The following is an 18,119-nucleotide window of genomic DNA, read 5'->3' as shown; positions in this document are numbered from 1 at the left end:
CACTCCCTTTCGTGGCCGAATCCTGCTCCATCGTGTGGATGGGCCCCAGTTGGTTTATCCGTTCTCCAGTTGAAAGACGCCTGGCTTTCCACTTTCCTGATGATGGTGAATGCTGCTGGTCAGCAATCACGTCCGAGGTTTTGTGCGGAAGCTTCGGCTTCTCTTGCGTCTCCGCCTCAGGCAAGAACCCCTGAGCCACAGGGTGACACTATGCTTGACGTTCTGGGCAGCTGCCCAACCGATTTCCGCTCCCTGCGGCCACGTGGGAGGCTCCGGTCTCTGCACCGCCCCCAGCACTTGCTGTCGTCTTCCTGTTCGGTTGGGGCTCTCCCCGTGGGCGCGAGTGCTGTCCCAGTGTGGGTTTTCGTCTGCGTTTCTCTGGTGGCTCGTGATGTCGTGTGTGACTTTTCTCTCCCATTTCCAAAGCATTGCTTCTCGCACACCTCGACTTCTCAGTCCGGTGTCGGGGCAGGTGCCGTGCCCCCGACTGTCTGAGTGGGAAGACTGGAGCCCCGGGCTGTGGGTGGGCCTTCCCGAGAGCGGCTGGCCCGGTGGCCCTGGGCTCGGGCGGCGCCCACGGAGCGCCGGAGCGGCTCTGAGGGTTGGAGCGACTCTCAGGCCCGCGTCTCTGTTCCTTTACCCCCCCGGTACAGGAGCTGGAGAAGTGTGACGCCAATCACTACATCATACTGTTCCGCGACGCCGGCTGCCAGTTCAGGGCGCTTTACTGCTACTATCCTGACAGCGAGGAGATCTACAAACTAACGGGCACGGGGCCAAAGAGCATCACCAAGAAAATGATTGACAAGCTGTACAAATACAGCTCAGACCGAAAACAGTTTAATCTGATCCCAGCCAAAACCATGTCCGTCAGCGTGGACGCGCTCACTATTCATAACCACCTGTGGCAGCCCAAGCGGCCCGCGGTGCCCAAGAAGACCCAGCCCCGCAAATGACACCAGCGCCGGCGGGCGGGTCTGAAGGGCGCGCGGGCAGGATCGGTAGTTGCGCTTTCCTTCCGTTTGGGTACGAAGTGTGCATAGTCACAGACCTTCCCAGAGAGGCTCCCAGTGAACCACGGAAAACCCTCCCCTGGCTCCCAGCGCACACAGGATGCTGAACGGAGCGAGGCGGGGGACGAGGCACCGCGTTCAGCAGCTCACGGAGGCCACGGCCGCTGCTGACCTCAGAGGGTCAGACGAGGGGTGCGCGTGTCTCGAGGTCTCCAGGCCGTGGATCCCTTTACTTGAAGTTCTCCTTCAGTGTGAATGGAAAGGGACCCCCTCTGCTTTGTCCCCTCCTACCCCACCCCCTTTTGCACGTGACCTGACGCCCCTCGTGCTGACCAGCTGGGGTCCCGGGAGATGAGTGGGCTGGGCTCGGTCTCAGGTCAGGGTGTTGGAATGTCTTTAGGAAAGGGATTTGAATTGGGGGGATCTTGTTCATTTGAGAAATTGTATGATATTTATTGATTGTGTCTACTGCCAATGTTTATATCCAGTTCTAAGATTTCTGAAAAAAATTCTTGTTCTTTGCTGCTCAGAAAACGTTTACTGAAAATACCAGTTCACTAAAAGCACTGAAAATCTGCAAAGTCTGTCTTCTGCTAAGATGCCGTTTACAGGCGTGGAGACGCTTCTTGCTGGCACGCGACCGTGGCGAGGGGTACGGTCAGCTGGCGTCTGCCTGACTGGAAATAGGCAAACGGAGCAAATTCTAGCCATCGCTCGCGAAGTTTTGGATAGTACTCTAATGATTTGTTCACTTTAATAAAGACAGATTTTGGTAAAGTAGACTATTTTTCACTCTGAGCATGTTTCTCTGGAGAGGTGATGCCCTTCAGCTGATGGTTCCTTTAGTGGGTTTATGGTGTCCTGACCCGTCCATCTTGATTCTGGCTTCTGAGGAGCCGCATGCCCTGCGAGGGGTGTGCGGGGCTCCGTTTAGATGGACCATTCTATCCTGCGTATTTAAAAACAATGTAAGTGGTTATTCGCAGTTATGTTGGAACTCCAAGTGAGCGAACGGCTCTGGATCCCCTCCGTGTTGGTTCAGACGGTCGTTCGCGCTTCTCCCGACCAGATGCTCCTGGGAGACAGGTGCGCCCAGCCCCGCCTGGCCTTCACGCGGCCGCAGTTCTGCCGACGCTGATTGACCGGCAGCTCCGAGCCCTGGTCTGAGCGAGCCGCCGGAAGATTCTGCAGTCACTTACGTTAGTTTTGCCCCTTTCCTTGGAAGTATTACTTGAATCTATCTCGAGCTGCAGAAAACTCTAAAGAGGAATAGAGAAAGTCAGACACATGTCACTGCTCCCTAAGTTCAGGTAGGATGAAAGGTAGGTGAGTTCTGTACCTGAGGAAGGAAGGAACAGGCTACAGGACACGGGAAGAACTGTGGGCCCGCCTCCCACTTCCTCCCGTTGCCCACGCCGTCCTCCGAAGACGCCTGGGTTTGTAAGTTCTGTGAGGGCAGCAGCTCGCCCTGTGACTGAGTAGTGGGGGCCGTGTGATCCTGGAAGCGGAGCACTAAGGGGTCCTGAGCGAACTGTCTTGTTCCCGTGCTTGTCACTTGTGTGCTTCATTTCTCACTGTGTGTTTGATACTCTATTTATTTTAAGAAATCACTAAAATGTAATAAAGTAACTAATTTGCTTTTTATTGATCACACGTGTGAGAGGCTGCTGTGGCTCCTTGCTTTAGAGGACTCCCCTTCGTTTTTCGGTAACAAGCACTCCTCTTCGAGAAAGTCACGTCCTTCTGTCTGGGGGAGTGGGGAGGCTCTCTGACCAGCTGCTTCCTTCCTGAGGTCAAACCTTGTGAGCGCTTCTCTGCCGACTCACAAGGAACAGGGTCCTGTTGAAGTAAGTGGAATGTGATGATGATGATTTTTTTTTAGATTTTATTTATTTGACAGACAGCGAGAGAGGGAACACAAGCAGGGAGAGCAGGAGAGGGAGAAGCAGGCTCCCCGCGGAGCAGGGAGCCTGATGTGGGGCTCGATCCCAGGACCCTGGGATCATGACCTGAGCCGAAGGCAGACGCCCAACGACTGAGCCACCCAGGCGCCCCTGACATTTTTTTTAAAAAGAGTTTATTTGAGAGGGGATGTGAGAGCACAAGCAGGGGGAGCGGCAGAGGGAGAGGGAGAAGCAGACCTCCCTGCCGAGCATGGAGTCCAACATGGGGCTTGATCCTAGGACCCCGGGATCACGACCCGAGCTGAAGGCAGATGCTAACTGACTGAGCCCCGCAGGCGCCCCAGCAGCTGACATTTCTGACATCCTGTCTTCAGGCCAGTGCATGCTGACATGGCCGATGGAAGCATTTGGGGTTCTTTGTGCATTGATTGGTATAGCAAACTTCTTTACTATGAAAAACTTGAGACCCATGGGATGCATTTTGTCGAGATTTTAGTCCTTTCTGGCTTGATGCGGGAAACATTTTTCAGTTCTCTAGGACTGCATTATAGCTTTATAAACGTTTCATTCCCAAAGCCTCTACGGTATTTGTGTCACGTTGTAAACTTCTTATGATGGAAAGGTGGCACATCTTTTTATTGCTTCTTGGAATTCTGAATGAAGTCAAGCTGCGCTTGCCTAGCCACGGAATCTAACTTTGTAGAGAAAGTCAATCAGATGATTGACGTTTACATGTAAGTCCTTGGTCCTGACGTAGAGTGCCAGGAGCCCGAAGGGTTGGTGTTTTAAGATGGATGACACTCGAGCAAGTGAGTCCTCCCTTGACATTCTCTCGCGTCCATACACACGTGTGCATGAGTGTCGTAGAGATGGATGTATGTGCGCGCAGGTGGCCCCTCTCACCGTGGGGCCTTCCGCCCTGTGTCCTCCGTGCGCCGCTCCCAGCGCCGTCTCTGGTCAGGTGTTTAGGCCCCAAGCCTGCTCTTCGATGAGGTGGAGATGAGGAGAATCATTCTAAGTTCACTCCTGGGCTGTACTTCTGCTCCTTGTGACTGTGGTTGTCCTCTGCAGGGGAAAGCACTGACCTGAATAAACTTTCCTTTTGGAAGGAACTTGGGTTAAGATTAACGTGGGTCACCTTTGATGATGGGTGCTGACTTGTGTGGATGGGCCTTGACTTCGCACCTCTTTCCGTCAGAGTGTGTCACGCGCGGAAGGGACCCGGGGCGTTGCTGCTCGCATCCGTCCGCACCGGCCGAGAGCAGGACGTACCCAGGGTGGCATCTTCGGTCAGCAGCTCCGGGCGCCTGGCTGCAGTCTCCTTGATGGTGCCCCTGGGTCCGGTGTCGCCGGCAGACCTGTGCTGGGGGTTCTGTCTTCAGTTGCACGTGAAGGCCCGAGCCGTGGATGTGGCCTGAGATCTCGGGGAGGCACTTGGCCTGAAAAACATCTCAGTGTCCCTGTCCTGCTGTCTGCTTCTCTCTGTCCTGGGAAAATCCTTGTGCTCGTTTGTCTGACAGTGAGCAGAGAGGGATGATCCCCGCTCTCTGCCTCACGTGGTCCTCGTGCTTTAGAAAGAGCAAGTTCTGAATTATCTCCTAAATAACAAGGGAAGTATCTCGCCAAAGCCACTTATAATGAGTATAGAGCGATGAGTGATGAGTAATGAGTAATAGAGCAAAGAAATGTAGTAAAAACCACAGTAAAAAAAATCTCCACGTACAGGCATGCAATTTGTGAAAAGTTTGTTTCAGAGAAAATAACTTCTTGGCAATGAAAACATTGGGTTGCTTCCGCTGCGGAGAAGTAGCAACAGTGTTAAGACCGTTTCCCATGACAGCCAAGGCCAGGCGCGTGTCCTATAAAGGCCAGAGGCTAATGGACGTGGCGTCTGCCGATCGGTCGCTTGACGGGACGCAGCTGGCCTGCCTGGCGCTCTGGGTGCCTCGCGGCCTGGGCGGGAGTCAAGGTCCTGACCTCGGCCCAGCTGTCTCGCGTTGGGGTTGCTGGAAGACGCTCCTGCGGGTCCGCGCACGGGGTCCCCGCCGATGGCAAGGGCGGTGGCGGTCTCGGGAGGACGTTGCTGCCTCCGCAGACCCAGGTGGAGACAAGCCCACGGTACCACGCACGAGACGGTCTCGTGCCATTTGGCTCTTGTTCTAGAACGAAAGGCACAGAAGGGTCCCTCGCTGTCTCACACCGTCACCAAGAGGAAGTCACGTGGACCCTCGTGGTGCTGCTTCCCCCGTGGGTTAAGTGGCATGTGGGGTCCTGGGCCGTGACGGGGGGCGTCCGAGGGGCCTCGTTTGTAAGCCGTTACTTTTAGTCGAGCTGATGAAACTGTCTTCAGTTTTGCAAGAGGCAGAATTTACTTTTTGCCTTTTTATTCCACATGGTAAGTTTTTGTTGGTTTCATTACAAAACAATCCTTGTTCTTTTTTTAAACTGAAGCAGAACATACCTATAGAAAAGTAAATGAATCACAAGTGTACGGCATAATACGTTTTCACAAAGTGCTTTTTAAAATTCTTAAATGAACAGTTCCGAATATTTGTCAGCCAAGTTCTCCCTAGGATAGTTTGCTCCTCTGTTCTGCTTACCTGTTGGTATCTTGTCCACTTGAGTAGGCGTCTAGCTGACCAGCTTCGTACCCGCTTCTGCCCCGTTGGGGTGATGCGAAGGCAAAGCGCGGTCAGAGACCATTGGCGGGGTTGAAAGGCACCGCTGTTTCATATTTTGTGCGTGTATTTATTCAAATCAGACTCTGGTGCAGCCGGCAGATACCCCCGAGTTTAACGGGTGGTCAGTTCCTGGTCCAGGAGCGTGCATCGCTTGGGCGCACGCGGACCCGGGGAGGGTGGCCCAGCACGGACTAAAGCAGACTGACCGGGTCCGGGTTGGGGCATTATGCACGTCCTTCCCTTGGGGTCACACCGGCTGTTCCTCTGCTGGGTGTGAAGTGCAGTGTCCAGAGTGCCGAGGGCCGGGCCAGGGCAGTGAAGAGCCGGGCGAGGGGGCCTGGGCCCGGCACGGGATCCTGGAGGGCCTGCAGAGGACACCTTCCCCTCGCTGTTTGCACTCAGGCTGGGCAGTTGGCACCAGATGGGCATGCTGTAAAACTGGGTTAAACTTCCCATTGGGTTGAGGTCCGGGGACACGGAGGCCTTGCTCCTGCACCCCGACTGAAGCGTTGCGAGGAAGGCTGTGTGAGGAATCCCGTGCGACCCTGGGAGCGCAGGGGGCTGGGGGAGGCACGGGGCCGCGACGCCACACCGAACTCTGCGGGGACCGGAGCGTGGTAGCGTGGACGGCCCGTGCAGCCGGGACAGTGGCTGAGCAGAGCCACCGCCTTGGTCAGACCTGGACCGGGGATCCCATGAGGAGGGGAGGGGAGGGTGTGTGCTCTTGGGGCGTGTGCTTGCTGGGGGCCCTTCTTGCCTGGAGTCTCCCTTACGGGAAGGTCACGGGCGTTTTCAGGGTGGGAGTAGATAGCCACAGAGTCCGTGGGCCTCCAGGAGCCCGCCCGGTGCTGCCCAGCGCTCCAAGTGCCCAGGAGCAGTGTCCAGAAGGGCTTTGTGCAGGCCCGGGGTGGGAAGGCCTCACCTCAAGTGACCTTAAGTGGTGAAAAAGTGGCACCATCGAGGGGCTGGGCCCGCTCTGGCCGCCTGCCTCTGACTGACCCCTGCGGGCTTGCGAGGAGGCCCGCGGAGGGCTGGGCGCTGTGTCAGGCACGCGCGGCAGCCCCCGGTGCCCCGTCGCCTTGGTCCTGGCGATCAGCATCCTCAGGCGGACCAGAGGTGGGAGGGGGAGAGAGGGGGCGGTGTTCCGGTGTAAGCGGCCATGCTCGGGCGACGTCACACAGCTTTATGGGAAGACAGACGGCAGCCTCACGCCCACTTTGTCACGCGGCGCACTCCCCGCCAGCCACTTCAGAGGTGCCCAGGGTCTGGGTGCTCTGCGTCCTGCATCTGGAGATGGAGAGCTGGAGGTGGTGGTGGTTTAAGATGAATTTGCGTCTTCCGTCCGAGCGCTTACAAGTAATCGTTTACTGCGGTCCTGCCTTTTCTGCCTTCAGATAAACCTGCTAAGGCAGCCCTTGTCCGGAAGCCCCGTTAGAGGCAGCACTTCTGTCGCTCAGGACGAGGGCACGAGGGCGGGGAGCCGGGAGGGCGGGCTGCTCACATTGTGGGCGGCTCTTGCAGGGCCCCCGGGCCTGCGCCCCCCGAGCGACTCTTGTAGCCTGGACTGGGAGTGGATTCATTGACCAAAACAATCCCGGCTTTCCAGACAATTACATTTGATTTCTGTTTACTTAAAAACTAACAGTTCCGTGGAAAGTATGAGATGTGTGGATAGCTCACGCTGTCCCAGGCACCTGCGGGCGTGGACTCCCCCTCGGGGCCGCACGGCCGGTTCACGCCGCCGTCCACACGGCTCGCCCTGTCCTCATGGAGCTGCGGAGACGGTTTCCAGAGGCATCGTGACTTGGAGTCTCCAGGAAAGTGCTGCCGGTAAGACCACGCCAGCCCGCTGATCCTGAGACAGCTGTGATTTGAGAGATGCTCAGATGCGGGGGAGAGGCGGCGAGTACGTCCCAGACCCACGAAGCGGGCAGACCGCACAGGGAGGAGAGGAGACAAGCCTGGGAGCCCTGGCGTCTCAGGGCAGGTCAAGGGGAGGACGTCGCCATGTTCCTGGCCCCGGTGCTCCTGCCAGTGCTAAGGCCTGAGTGCAGCTCAGGGGCTCACGGGGACCCTGGGAATCCGGGCTTCGGGGCGCATGGGCCGCCCTGACGGTTTCACCGGCGAGCCCTCGCGGGGGAGCCGTCATTCCAGGGGCGTCCGGGTCACACGTGCCTCCTCTCCTGGGAGCCTCCGGCTCATTCTCCAGGCCCGCGTTTAAGTGGATTGCTTTCACTGCTTGGTACTTTTTTCTTAGTGATTCATAGAAATTTAAAAAATAAACAGCAATCTTAGATGACGCAAGCTGCACCTACGGCAAATCGTGGCTTTTTGACGGCAACGTTGGCGTTTGGAACACAAGCTCATCTCGGGGGCTTTTACCGAGTGTTTCCCTGATCACGGTGGAGGAGAGCACGTTTCTGCGTCTCTGTTGGTCACTTTGAGTTTCCTCTTTTGTAAGATGTCTGTTCAAGTGTTTTGCCTCTTTTTCTGTTGGGTTGTCTTTTTTCTTGTTAATTCACAGCAGGTAAGTTTTTGAAAGATAATACAGAAAAGATCATATAAATGGCCCACCCTGTGACTTTCCACCATTTTGTTGGTGTGATAAACACGTTTTTCAGGTTTATTTGGCCCAGGTACCCTTGTTCTTACTAGAGTTGCCGTGAGTTCACGGCGGTTTTTGAAATGAGCTTCACGTGTACAGCTGGTATTCTGGGCTGTGTTCGGGTCCTCGAGCGCCAGGGCTGGCTTTCGCAGCCGTGTGTGAGGTGGGCGCCCTGTAGCATTTGTCTGCGGAGGCCTGATGACCAGACCCTTTGGAGCGCAGCCCCTTCCCCAGCGTCCCGCTGTGCTCCTGTGGCGGTCTCAGGCCTGCTGGCACATGTGGGGGGCAGAGAGACCACCCCACAGGCGCCCCCGGCCTCGTCTCCAGAACCTGTGTGACTATGCTTGGTTGATGGTGAACAGGGTAAGGCCGCGGAAGGAACTGGGCTTGCTTCTCAGCTGACCTTGAGATGGGAGGTGACGCTGCTTGTCTGTGGAGCCCAGGGGGCCACAGGGACCCTCAGAAGTGCAAGAGGGAGGCAGCCGAGGGTCAGAGGAGGAGCCGTGGCAACAGAAGTGGGGCGCAGGGAGGTGCCACGTGGCCGGCCTTGTCCGTGGACGAAGGGACCAGGAGCCCGGGAACGTGGGTGGCCTCCAGGGTCCGGAAAAGGCAAGACACAGGTCCTCCCTGAGGGCCTCCAGAAAGGAGTGAAGCCCGCTGACCCCTCCTTCTTACCAGTGAGGCTGGGGTTGCATTTCTGAGCTCCCCGAACTGGTGAGAGCGCCCGTTCGTGGTGTCGGAAGCTGCTATGCCTTGGCAGACGTCGTGCGGGTCTTACTCCCTGTGGCCTGCTCATGGGCCGTGGTATTTATGAAGTCAGCCGCTCCCGTCAAGAATGTCTTGAGGGCGCCTGGGTGGCTCAGTTGGTTAAGCGACTGCCTTCAGCTCGGGTCATGATCCCAGGGTCCTGGGATCGAGCCCCGCATCGGGTTCCCTGCTCCGCGGGGAGCCTGCTTCTCCCTCTCCCACTCCCCCTGCTTGTGTTCCCTCTCTCGCTGTGTCTCTCTCTGTCAAATAAATAAATAAAATCTTTAAAGAAAAAAAAAAAAAAGAATGTCTTGAATCCTTTTGCATGTCATTGTCTACATGCTCCCACAACCATCCTCAGAAATTTGCAGTCTTAAACGTCTTTGTTAAAAATTAAGAAAGATTGAAAAAAAACCCGGAAGGAAGAAGAAATTCAGCATGTGAAGAGCAGACACCGATGAGAGAACCAGACACAGAAGAACTGGTCGGGGAGACCAGCCCGGCTGCGCCCCAGACCCCGACCGGAAAAAGCACGGGGGTACAAACCGCGTCCGCTTCTTACCGATGGGCGGGCGTACAGAAGCCGAGCTCAAGTAGCACAGGGGATCCCGCAGTGTTTTGGAAGACGAGGACATCACAGGAACGGAAGTGTCTTGGCGTAACCCACACTAACGGCGTAAAAGAGAAAAACTGCGTGTGAAAACAGTTGCTAACACTCAAGATGTACTCGTCAGTGTTGCAGTTAGAACTGCTGTAATTGACTACACCTGCCAGAGACTTGCAGCAAACTCCACATTTGACGGTGGGACACAGGAGGGGTCCCCGTGCAGGTCAGGATGGAGGCCAGGTTGCCTTTGGTCACCGTAACCAGGCAAGGCGTTCCTGGACGTCCGAGCCATCGTAATAAGAAAAATGAGGTACGATGTGTAAAAGTAAACAAAGGAAACCTCGTTGAAAGCGGGGTCTCCCCTTGCGTTGTGACGGGAAGAGCCTGTTGGATTCCCCATCCCCAGCAGAAGGAAGGGGGCCTGCGGGCACTCGGTGAAGCAGCCCCTCCCGGCCACCGCCGCCGGACGGGCCTGTGGCTCACCCTACACGCTCGTCCTGGGTTGTAAGTCTCTGCTATTCCCAAATAAACTCATTTTGCTGCTAAAATAGCTGGCTTTTTTGTTTATTTAAGGTCAACAAAAGGTAGGAAAAGAAAAACCCAAGTGGTTATTATTTGCAGAAATGTGAAAGTTCTCTTAGAAAAGCAAAAATGAATAGATGACCAGTATTTAAGTCCAGAGAGGTGGCCGGTAACAATCCAGCATGTGAACCAGCGTTTCTGGACCCCTCGTAACCAGCTGCGTCAGGAAATGCATTGTGCAAAGGGGTCATGGAGCAGGAAGACTAGGACGTCCCTGGGAAGAAGCCCAGTATGAAGTGCGCAGGACGCTGCGGTCACTTAGGACATATTTGGAAGCAGGGCGGTGGCCAGGGCTCAGCTGGGGAGATTCCACCACCCAAGCGGGTCTACAAATGGAATGCCGCCCCAAGCAGAAGTCCCCAGAGACCTAGTGTGCGGTTTGATCAACTGACTCTGGGTTTGGATTTGGGGACCAAGGACAAGACAGCCCTGAATTTGGTGCCTGCTATCGTCCTGTCTTCCAGGTTTGGAGAGGGGCTTTGGGGCCCCTGGTGCCTCTTGTCCATCTCAGCTCCCTTTGCTGGGGCCCCAAGTGCTCAGCACCAGCTCTCAGAGGAGGTGCTGGGGGAAGGGGTTCCCCTTGGAAGACCCCCGAGCCCACACGTACAGCAGGACAGCTGGGCTCCAGCCAGTGGGGCCGCCTCAGAGCTCAGGGTGGGTGATGAGCACCCCGGGACCCCTCCTGTCCTGAAGGGCCAGGACCCCGAGATGGGACGGAAGAGGGGGCTGTGGCAGATGCCCAGAGCGAGCCTGGAGCCCGCAGCGTCTCGGGACACGGGACAGCACAACAAGGTGGCCTGGTGAACAGTCCTCCTGGCAACCCAGAGGGACCCTGGAGGCATGGTGCCAGCGGCCGTGAGGAGCCTGCCTGGGAGCCAGGCACACCGGAGACCTCCGCGGAACCCTGTCTGAGGAGCCCCTCGTCCACTTCTGGGGCCTGGAGACCCCAGGCTCTGGGCCAGGCCTGGGTGGTCCGGCCAGACCTGACAGGGTCATTCGTCACCAGCTCAGTGCTCTGCACCAGGGCAAGGCGGAAGGTGCTAGCGATGCTGTGGGCTCACGTGGCAGACATGTGGCAGGGCCCACGACCTAGCTCCGTTGGTGGACAGAGTCTTGGGCCAGAGACCCCACTCTGGGGTGTCCCCAAGCTCCTGTTGATCTCACTGGGCTGCCCCTGGGGGCCTGGACCGGCGGAGGTCCTCCCCCCGGCCCCAGGCAGGCGGGCCGAGGTCCTGGACTTGGGAGTGGCCCACGCGCCACCCCGGACCGCAGACCTCCATGTGCGTCCAGCCTGCCCTGCCGTTGGGTCCCACCTGGCGCGCAGCAGCCTTCTTCGCGGACCCGCAGCCCTGCCCGGCCCGTCTGCTGTAAGACCCCTGCCCCTGCAGCTTCCAGAGTGCTGAGTCCAGCTTGAGCCCCCGGGGAGACCGCTGGGGTGTGCACTGGGGTGCAGATGAGGCCGCCTGCCTCGGCGGTTCTGTGGAGCCCGGGGAAGGTTCGTGAGCTCCTCCCGCGGACACAGCTCACGGCTCTTGATGATTTGGGGGCTCCTTTGGCCACGCATGGAGGGTGAGCTCACCCCCCAGCTCCTTGCCGTTCTGCTCGCGGCCTTGTCTTTGGTTTTGTGATCCTGCTTTCTGCCTTCTGTGGTTTTCATGGATTTTACACGGTGCCGCACCCTTTTGTCTCTCAGCGCATCACTTGGACTCTGGGAGACGGTTTGGGGGTTGCTCTGGAGTTTGCCGTGTCTGCCGCCTCTGCCACCACTTGTGGGCACAGCTCGCCACTTTGCAGGGCGTGTCCCCCCCGCGCCCCCAGGATGGCGCCTTCCCCTCGCCCGCCCGGCACCTCGTGGGGCTCCTGTCTGAGCAGTGTCCTGTCAGGTTACGAACCAGAAGTTTCTCCTGTGTTTGAAACACAGAGAAGCTTCTCGCCCGTCCCGGGGCTGACCCCTCCTGGCGTTCATGCCACCAGCCCCGTTGTCCTCACGCAGCCCTGCCACCCGTCCTGGTAACCGCGAACTCGGGGCTCACGGCCTGCGCCCCACCTGGTCCCAGGGGTGGGGAGGGTTCTCTCCCCCTCCGCTCCCTCAGGCCCCTGCTGCTGGGTGATGGTGTGGGAGGGAATGCTCACTGGCAGGACCCTATGCAGGGCCCTGGGGCCCCCACCTGCTCAGCACCCCTTCCTCAGCGGCCCCGGCCCCCGCGGCCACACCAAGGGCCTGCAAGTTCACTGAGGGCAGGAGGCCCGGGCAGCCTGGGCGTGGGGGGGGGGGGGTGGGCTGGTTGTGCGGCCGGGCCACACCCTCCCTCAGGGCAGGCCCCTCTGCCACCTGCCGCCGTCTAGACCCTGTGTTGACCCTTCCCCTTCACCCAGCTTCTTGGGGTACACTCTGAACAAGAGCCCCCCCTCTGAAACGAACATGGACGCCTCTGTGCAGGTGCACACCCCCCAGGGCAGCCCTGCTCTCCTGCCCCCCAACACCTGCTGGTCTCGGGAGCCCAGCACACAAGTGCACCCTCATGTTTGCAGAAAACATCCATTTAATAGAAGGTTCCAGCATTGACCGTGCAACACCTGTCACAGTCATAAAGGAAGCCCAACGGCGTGTCACGCGCGACCATGCTGAGTCCTTCCCTGGCAGCGAGGACCTGGGCCAGCAGCCCAGGGTGGGTTGTGCTTCAGGTTGGGGCCAACGGGCGTCCAGTGGCCCGTGGAAACGGCCCAGCCCGCCCGACGCCCGCAGATGTAAACACAGAGGGGTTCTTGGCCGCATGGTCCTCGCAGGAACCCTCGTGTGTCGGTGGGCCCCTCGGGGCGTCTCGAGGCAGCCCGCCTCCCTCCACGCCCGCCGAGCAGGCCCAGCCTCAGGGTGAGGGGGCCCCAGGCCAAGCTGCTGTGTTCAGGGCTCCCCTCCCCTGCCCACACAGTGTGGAGCACTTGCTGGCGGGGAGCCCCTCGGGGCCCGACTCTGGGCCAGACCCTCACAGTCGTGTGGCCAAGCCCAGCCTCGTGAGCGCGCCGTCCGTCCATGGCCGTGGAAACACGGCTTGCGCGTGAGCTGCGTGTCTGAGTGTGCCCGGCTGCTGGGGGCAGGGCTCAGCTCCCTCCCGTCCCCATGCACCCAGCGTCCCCCTGCAGCGCAGCCGTGTGCCCCCGCGGCCCTCCCTCCGCTCAGCCGGGCCCCATCACGAGTTACGGTACGTTGTGTGGGGACGCGGACTGCACAAGTTTGTAAAAACAGGTGAAAAAGGCCTCCCCGCCGGCTTCTCCTGGGGCCCGGGGGCACGCTCCCCCCTCGTCAGCCCGGGTGAGGGCTCCCGTCCGGGGCGGGGCGGGGAGGGTCTCGGCGCTCCATGCAGTGCGATGCATGCCGACGTGGGGATGGGGCCTGCGGCCCCGGCGGCCGGGCTCCTCGTGGGGCTCAGAGCTGCGTCTCATCGCGGGTCTCCGGGTTGCAGGAAGCCAGCCGGGGGCTGCAGCTGCCCTTCCGGCTGTGCGCGCCGCTCGCCACGTGGGCCAGGGGGTCGGAGCGGATGAGGTACCTGCCGGGGAGGCGGAGAGCCCTGGGCGCTGCCCTCCGCCCGCCGGGTGCGCAGCGTGGGGGCGCGGCGGGCGCTCGCCTGGGGACGCGGGACTTACACGATGTCGTTGGGCTCCAGCCTCGTGTCGGGCGGGGGGTTGATGAGGACGTAGGAGAGCGTGTTCTGGTGGTCGTTCATCTCGTCTGCAAAGGAGACGGCCCGTGGTGGTCACGGCTCAGCCGCCGCCACCCCCTCCGCTCTGCCGCGCCCGACGAGCCCCGGGACCCTCCCAGCCTCTCCAGGCGCCCTGTCTGCAGCCCGCGGGGCTGGCCCTGCCTGACGGGGTTACCTGCCGCGGGCCCGGCATGGGCAGGGGTTGGCCACCCACACCCTGGGCAGCCAGCATCTCCAACGTGGTGGCCTCGAGCACACCTGCCGCTTGCACAAACCCGCGTGTGCGCGCACGCTTCCACACACGTCTGACCCAGCCCCCCGCTTGCCCCTCCCCCTCCAGGCCGACCACCCTCACCCCTCGTTCACCTCTCTGCTTTGCACGTATGTCCTGTTTCTCAAAACCTGGTCCCCGGGGTCAGCCCACAGGGCCCCCCGCCCCCTTCCCAGAGGAGGGGCCCCTTCAGAGCCCACAGGGCCGCCCAGTCTCTGGCACACAGGTGGCGGGGGGGAGAGTGGGTTCTCTGGAGAAGCACTGGTCCCATCACAGATGCCCCCGGCCACTGCGTTCACTGGCAGAGCCACGAATGGCTCGTGACCTCAGTTTACCCATGTGGCAATGTGTAAAGGCACCTCTTGACCCGGGGCAGCCATCAAGGGGATGGCCCTCCAGAGGGGTCTAGCCCTGGTGGCCCAAGCCCCCAGCTCCTGTCATTTCCTTCCTGCACCGCTGGCTCTTGGCAGGACTGTACCAGCCAGGCCCCCGAGGAAGGGATTCTCTGCAAAGCGGGAGAAGCAGCCAGTTGGCCAGCGAGGCTGGGGGGGGCCGAGCAGTTCGGAGCTGAATGTGCCCCCTGCAGCAACGGGTCGGGCACAGCAGCCTCCTGGGAGGCAGGCGGGGGCACGGGCTGGGCCCTGGGGGGGTGGGTCCAGCAGACACGCGCAAACTCTTGGGCCGTCTCTTGGCATCAGCCTCTGCGTCCGCTCCAGGAACAGCTTCCTGGTGACCCTGGCTCTTTGCTCTCTTCCCACAGCCTGTGTTGGGGCCCTTTGGTGGAAGCCGCCAGCCACCGAGCAGGGGGGCTCAATCGGTGGCCGTGCAGGGAGGCCCCGCGTGCGTCTGCGGGGTGGGCCTCGTGGCGCGTACAGGGGTGCCGCGGGTGGAGAGGGAGGTGGGTCTCGCGGACCCCCAACCGCAGGTATCAGCGGAGCGCCATGCTGAGACACACGCCGGGTTGGGGCACAGAAAGTGGGGGCTGGTGTTGGGGCCAGAGCCAGCAGCTGGTTCCCCCCAGGGCACACGGGCCATCCCTCCGTGGGCAGCCAGAGCTGGGTGCCCATCCTCCCTTGCTGGCACCTCCTGGGCGCCCCCCCCCCCAGCCTGGGCCCGTGTCTCCCCCTGAGCTGGACGACCAGGGTGGTCCTGAAACCAGCAGAGCTTAGGACCGGACTGAGCCAGGCCTGGCTCTGTGCGTCTGGGGGTGGTGGGCTGCGAGGTGGGCTGCGAGGTGTGGGGGCCCAGCTGGAGCGCCAGGGGCTGAGAGGGGCTTGATTTCCCCAGGACGGGTCAGCTTCACCGTGACCACTGTGCGCAGGCGGGGGCAGGGGGCTGATGATGGCTCTCCTGGCAGATGACCAAGGGAGGTGTCACCTTACCCTGCCCCCCATCCCTGCACCCCTACTATCCCAGACCTTCCAGCGACCCTGTAGACTAGATGCTTCCACTCCCCTCCCCACCCCATGCCCCGGGGTCTGCACTCACTGCCCCCCAGCCCGGCACTTAGCCAAGCCTCAGCCACCTCCCTCAAGGGTGGTGGCGAGCAGGGGTGAAGGTGGACAGTTGCGCTCTCAGTGGGCTGCCTGCCAGATGATACCCTCCCTGGGGGCCTGGCTAACGGGCTTCCCTCTCCTCTGGTTTTGCATCCGGCCCCAGGTGCTTCCCAACGTCCACATATGGGGGGCCCTCAGCCTCAGCAGAAAGCAAGGGTGCAGCTGGGTGCAGGGAGGGGACGACGCGGCCACCCTGTTCCTGGAAGCTGCTGGACTTGGATCCATGCTGGCCCTGTGGGTCTTCCAGGAATGCCATCCCGACTTTCAGGTTAAGGAAAAGCCTAAGAACCCAGGAGGGGCTGATGCCTTGCCGCCATGGGCCCCGATGGGCCAGCCCCGCTCAGCACCCTTGGGCTGTGAGCCACCGAGGTTTTCATTCCCGGGCCTGGGCGACTGCCCCAGACGGCTTCCAGCCCAGGAAAACCGTCCCCTCTGGGGTCAGCCCTGGACGAAGGGGCTGCCCCAAGGCGCCTGGGCATGCCAGCGTGGAGCTTTCTCTAGGGCCGTGAGGAGCTCCCAGGGAAGGAAGGGGTCCTGGCAGCAGGGACCATGGCCTGGACGCTACTCTGGATTTGGTTGGGCTCTCAGGGCAGATCTGGGGGTGCGGGGCATCCTCTTGGAAGAAACCTGAGCCCCGGATGAGAAAGGGGAGTATGGACAGGCTTTGTCTCAGCCGGAGAGGGAGATCCCCCTCTTGAAGGTCCACCTGACTCGGGCGGCTCACAAAGGCCCAGGACAGAGCAGACCCCAATTCCCCAGCCGCCGGCCCAGGCCTCACTGCGCTCCCCCGTTTGTGTGCACGTGCGTGGGACCCAGGCTCGGAACCATCCGTCTGGATGCTTCCCCGGAGCTGGGTGGGGTCAGGGTCCCTGGCATCTCGGGCCAGCTGCAGGCCGACAGCCACCATACAGTCAGGGCAGACGCGGACAGCGGGGCTTACCCTCAGAGCACACGGGAGCAGGAGGACCGGGTGAGCCCCGAGCGGGGCGCAGTGACCGTCAGGGTGCCTTCCCGGGGTCAGTCCCGTCCTCCACACACAGAGGACGAGGGTGTCCAGGGCCGTGCATGGGGGTGATCTGGGAGCACGGGGGCCCTCTCCTGTCTACTCTCTGTCCGCCTGCCCGGCTGGAGTGGGCCCTAGGCGGCCCGGCGGCCACGGCTGGCATGCCCCCTCGTGTGGCAGCCGAAGTCCGCCGGAGCAGAATTACCTTGCAAATATCCCAGGTTTACCCGATTCATGACATCACTGGCTGTTAAATTTGCTACATCCTCTATGGGACACACAGGAAGAGGGACAGACAGAAACAGAGAGAGAGAGAGGTCAGCAAGCAGCGCGCGGTGGCCGGCACAGCGGCGGGGGGCGGGGGGCAGCCAGCCGCACACGGGGGGCCGTGCACTCGGGGACCGGCAGCAGCCGGCGCCAGCCACCGGGGAAGCAAGCCCGTCAGCGGCAACATGGGTTCCTTCTCTGCCAAGCTCTGGGGAGGGCGGGGGGGTTGCAGAGGTCAAGGGGAACATGGGACAGGTGCCAGCTCTAGGGCTGGCGGGCCCGAATCCCTATCTGCTGCTCCTGGCCGTGGGGCCGGAGGCACACTGCTCGGAGGGGCAGGGACGCGGAGGGGGACGGAGGTGACCCGTGCAGCTCGGCATGGTGGGGGCGGGGTTGGCCCCCAGACTCTGGCCTCTGGTCCCACCTGGAGGGGGGCGCAGGAAGCGGGCTGGGGAGAGCCCATGCCCGCGGTGGGACAGCCAAGCCCGACTCACAGGCAGAGTCCCCGAGACGTGACCCAATACCCGCCAGAGGCTCGGCCCGGCGCGGTGTGGGTGCAGACGGGAGCGGCGGAGAGCCTGCGCTCCCCTCCAGCCCACGACAGGAGCAGCACCTCCAGAGTGGGCGTGGGAAGGAGCGCCTCTCCTCCGGCTCTGCTCTTGGCCAAGGTCATGGACTTCTCCCCAAAATAAGCCCCAGAGAGAAGGGGCTGCCAGGGTCTGGGGGTGCGGCCACAAAGCAGCAGAAGCGGTGACTGTCTCAGGAGCTGCTGTGCGGCCCGATGTGGCCACGGGCCCAGCTGCCCCCTGACGTGCCCCATACGCTCTGGCTGCTGGGAAGACCGCGGGGGCGGGGGGGGTGGCCGGGGGCTACGGGGTCTCCCCGCCACATTCCCGTTCTCCACGAGAACACAGCGCACCCGCGTGTGCCTGATCCCAGAGGCGCTAATCCATCCCCACGTGAGGACTGTGCCCTTGGCTTTGGGGGAGCCCTGCCCGGCCCGGCCCGCCCCGCCCTACGGCCACGGCTCTCGCGAGTTCCGCGTGCTGGGCTCAGTCAGCTGGATCTAGTCCCTTGTTTTACAGATGGGGAAACTGAGGCCCCAGAGCGGTGAGGATGAGCCCTCCCTGCGGGCCCCAGGGCCAGTTCTGGGGCATCCTGTGTCCTCGCACCAGAGGGGCTCCG

The 18,119-nt window shown here is 60.9% G+C and overlaps 2 protein-coding genes across 10 annotated transcripts in view; one reads left to right on the top strand and one right to left on the bottom strand.

The window, feature by feature from the left end:
- The window catches only part of CAMSAP1 (calmodulin regulated spectrin associated protein 1), a 60,112-nt gene extending 57,451 nt beyond the window's left edge, over nucleotides 1–2,661 (top strand). For all 9 annotated transcript variants that reach the window (XM_045883489.3, XM_045883496.3, XM_045883494.3 and 6 more), the window contains one exon: nucleotides 654–2,661. In XM_045883489.3, the coding sequence (XP_045739445.1) occupies nucleotides 654–956 (303 nt within the window). In that variant the 3' untranslated portion in view covers nucleotides 957–2,661. The remainder of the gene's footprint in view (nucleotides 1–653) is intronic.
- A 10,638-nt stretch (nucleotides 2,662–13,299) lies between these two features.
- Nucleotides 13,300–18,119, bottom strand: part of KCNT1 (potassium sodium-activated channel subfamily T member 1) — a 39,683-nt gene continuing 34,863 nt past the window's right edge. The window contains exons 30-32 of the mRNA XM_064579626.1: nucleotides 16,873–16,935; nucleotides 13,782–13,866; nucleotides 13,300–13,684 (exon numbers count right to left, since the gene is read on the bottom strand). Coding sequence (XP_064435696.1) covers nucleotides 13,564–13,684; nucleotides 13,782–13,866; nucleotides 16,873–16,935 — 269 coding nt within the window. The 3' untranslated portion in view covers nucleotides 13,300–13,563. The remainder of the gene's footprint in view (nucleotides 13,685–13,781; nucleotides 13,867–16,872; nucleotides 16,936–18,119) is intronic.

This window comes from Mirounga angustirostris, unplaced genomic scaffold (assembly GCF_029215605.1).
Source record: "Mirounga angustirostris isolate CCGP_5_RB_7025 unplaced genomic scaffold, mMirAng1.0.hap1 SCAF_15, whole genome shotgun sequence".
Taxonomy (NCBI): domain Eukaryota; kingdom Metazoa; phylum Chordata; class Mammalia; order Carnivora; family Phocidae; genus Mirounga; species Mirounga angustirostris.
The sequence above is the reverse complement of the archived record's forward strand: the minus strand, read 5'-3'. Positions and strand labels throughout refer to the sequence as shown.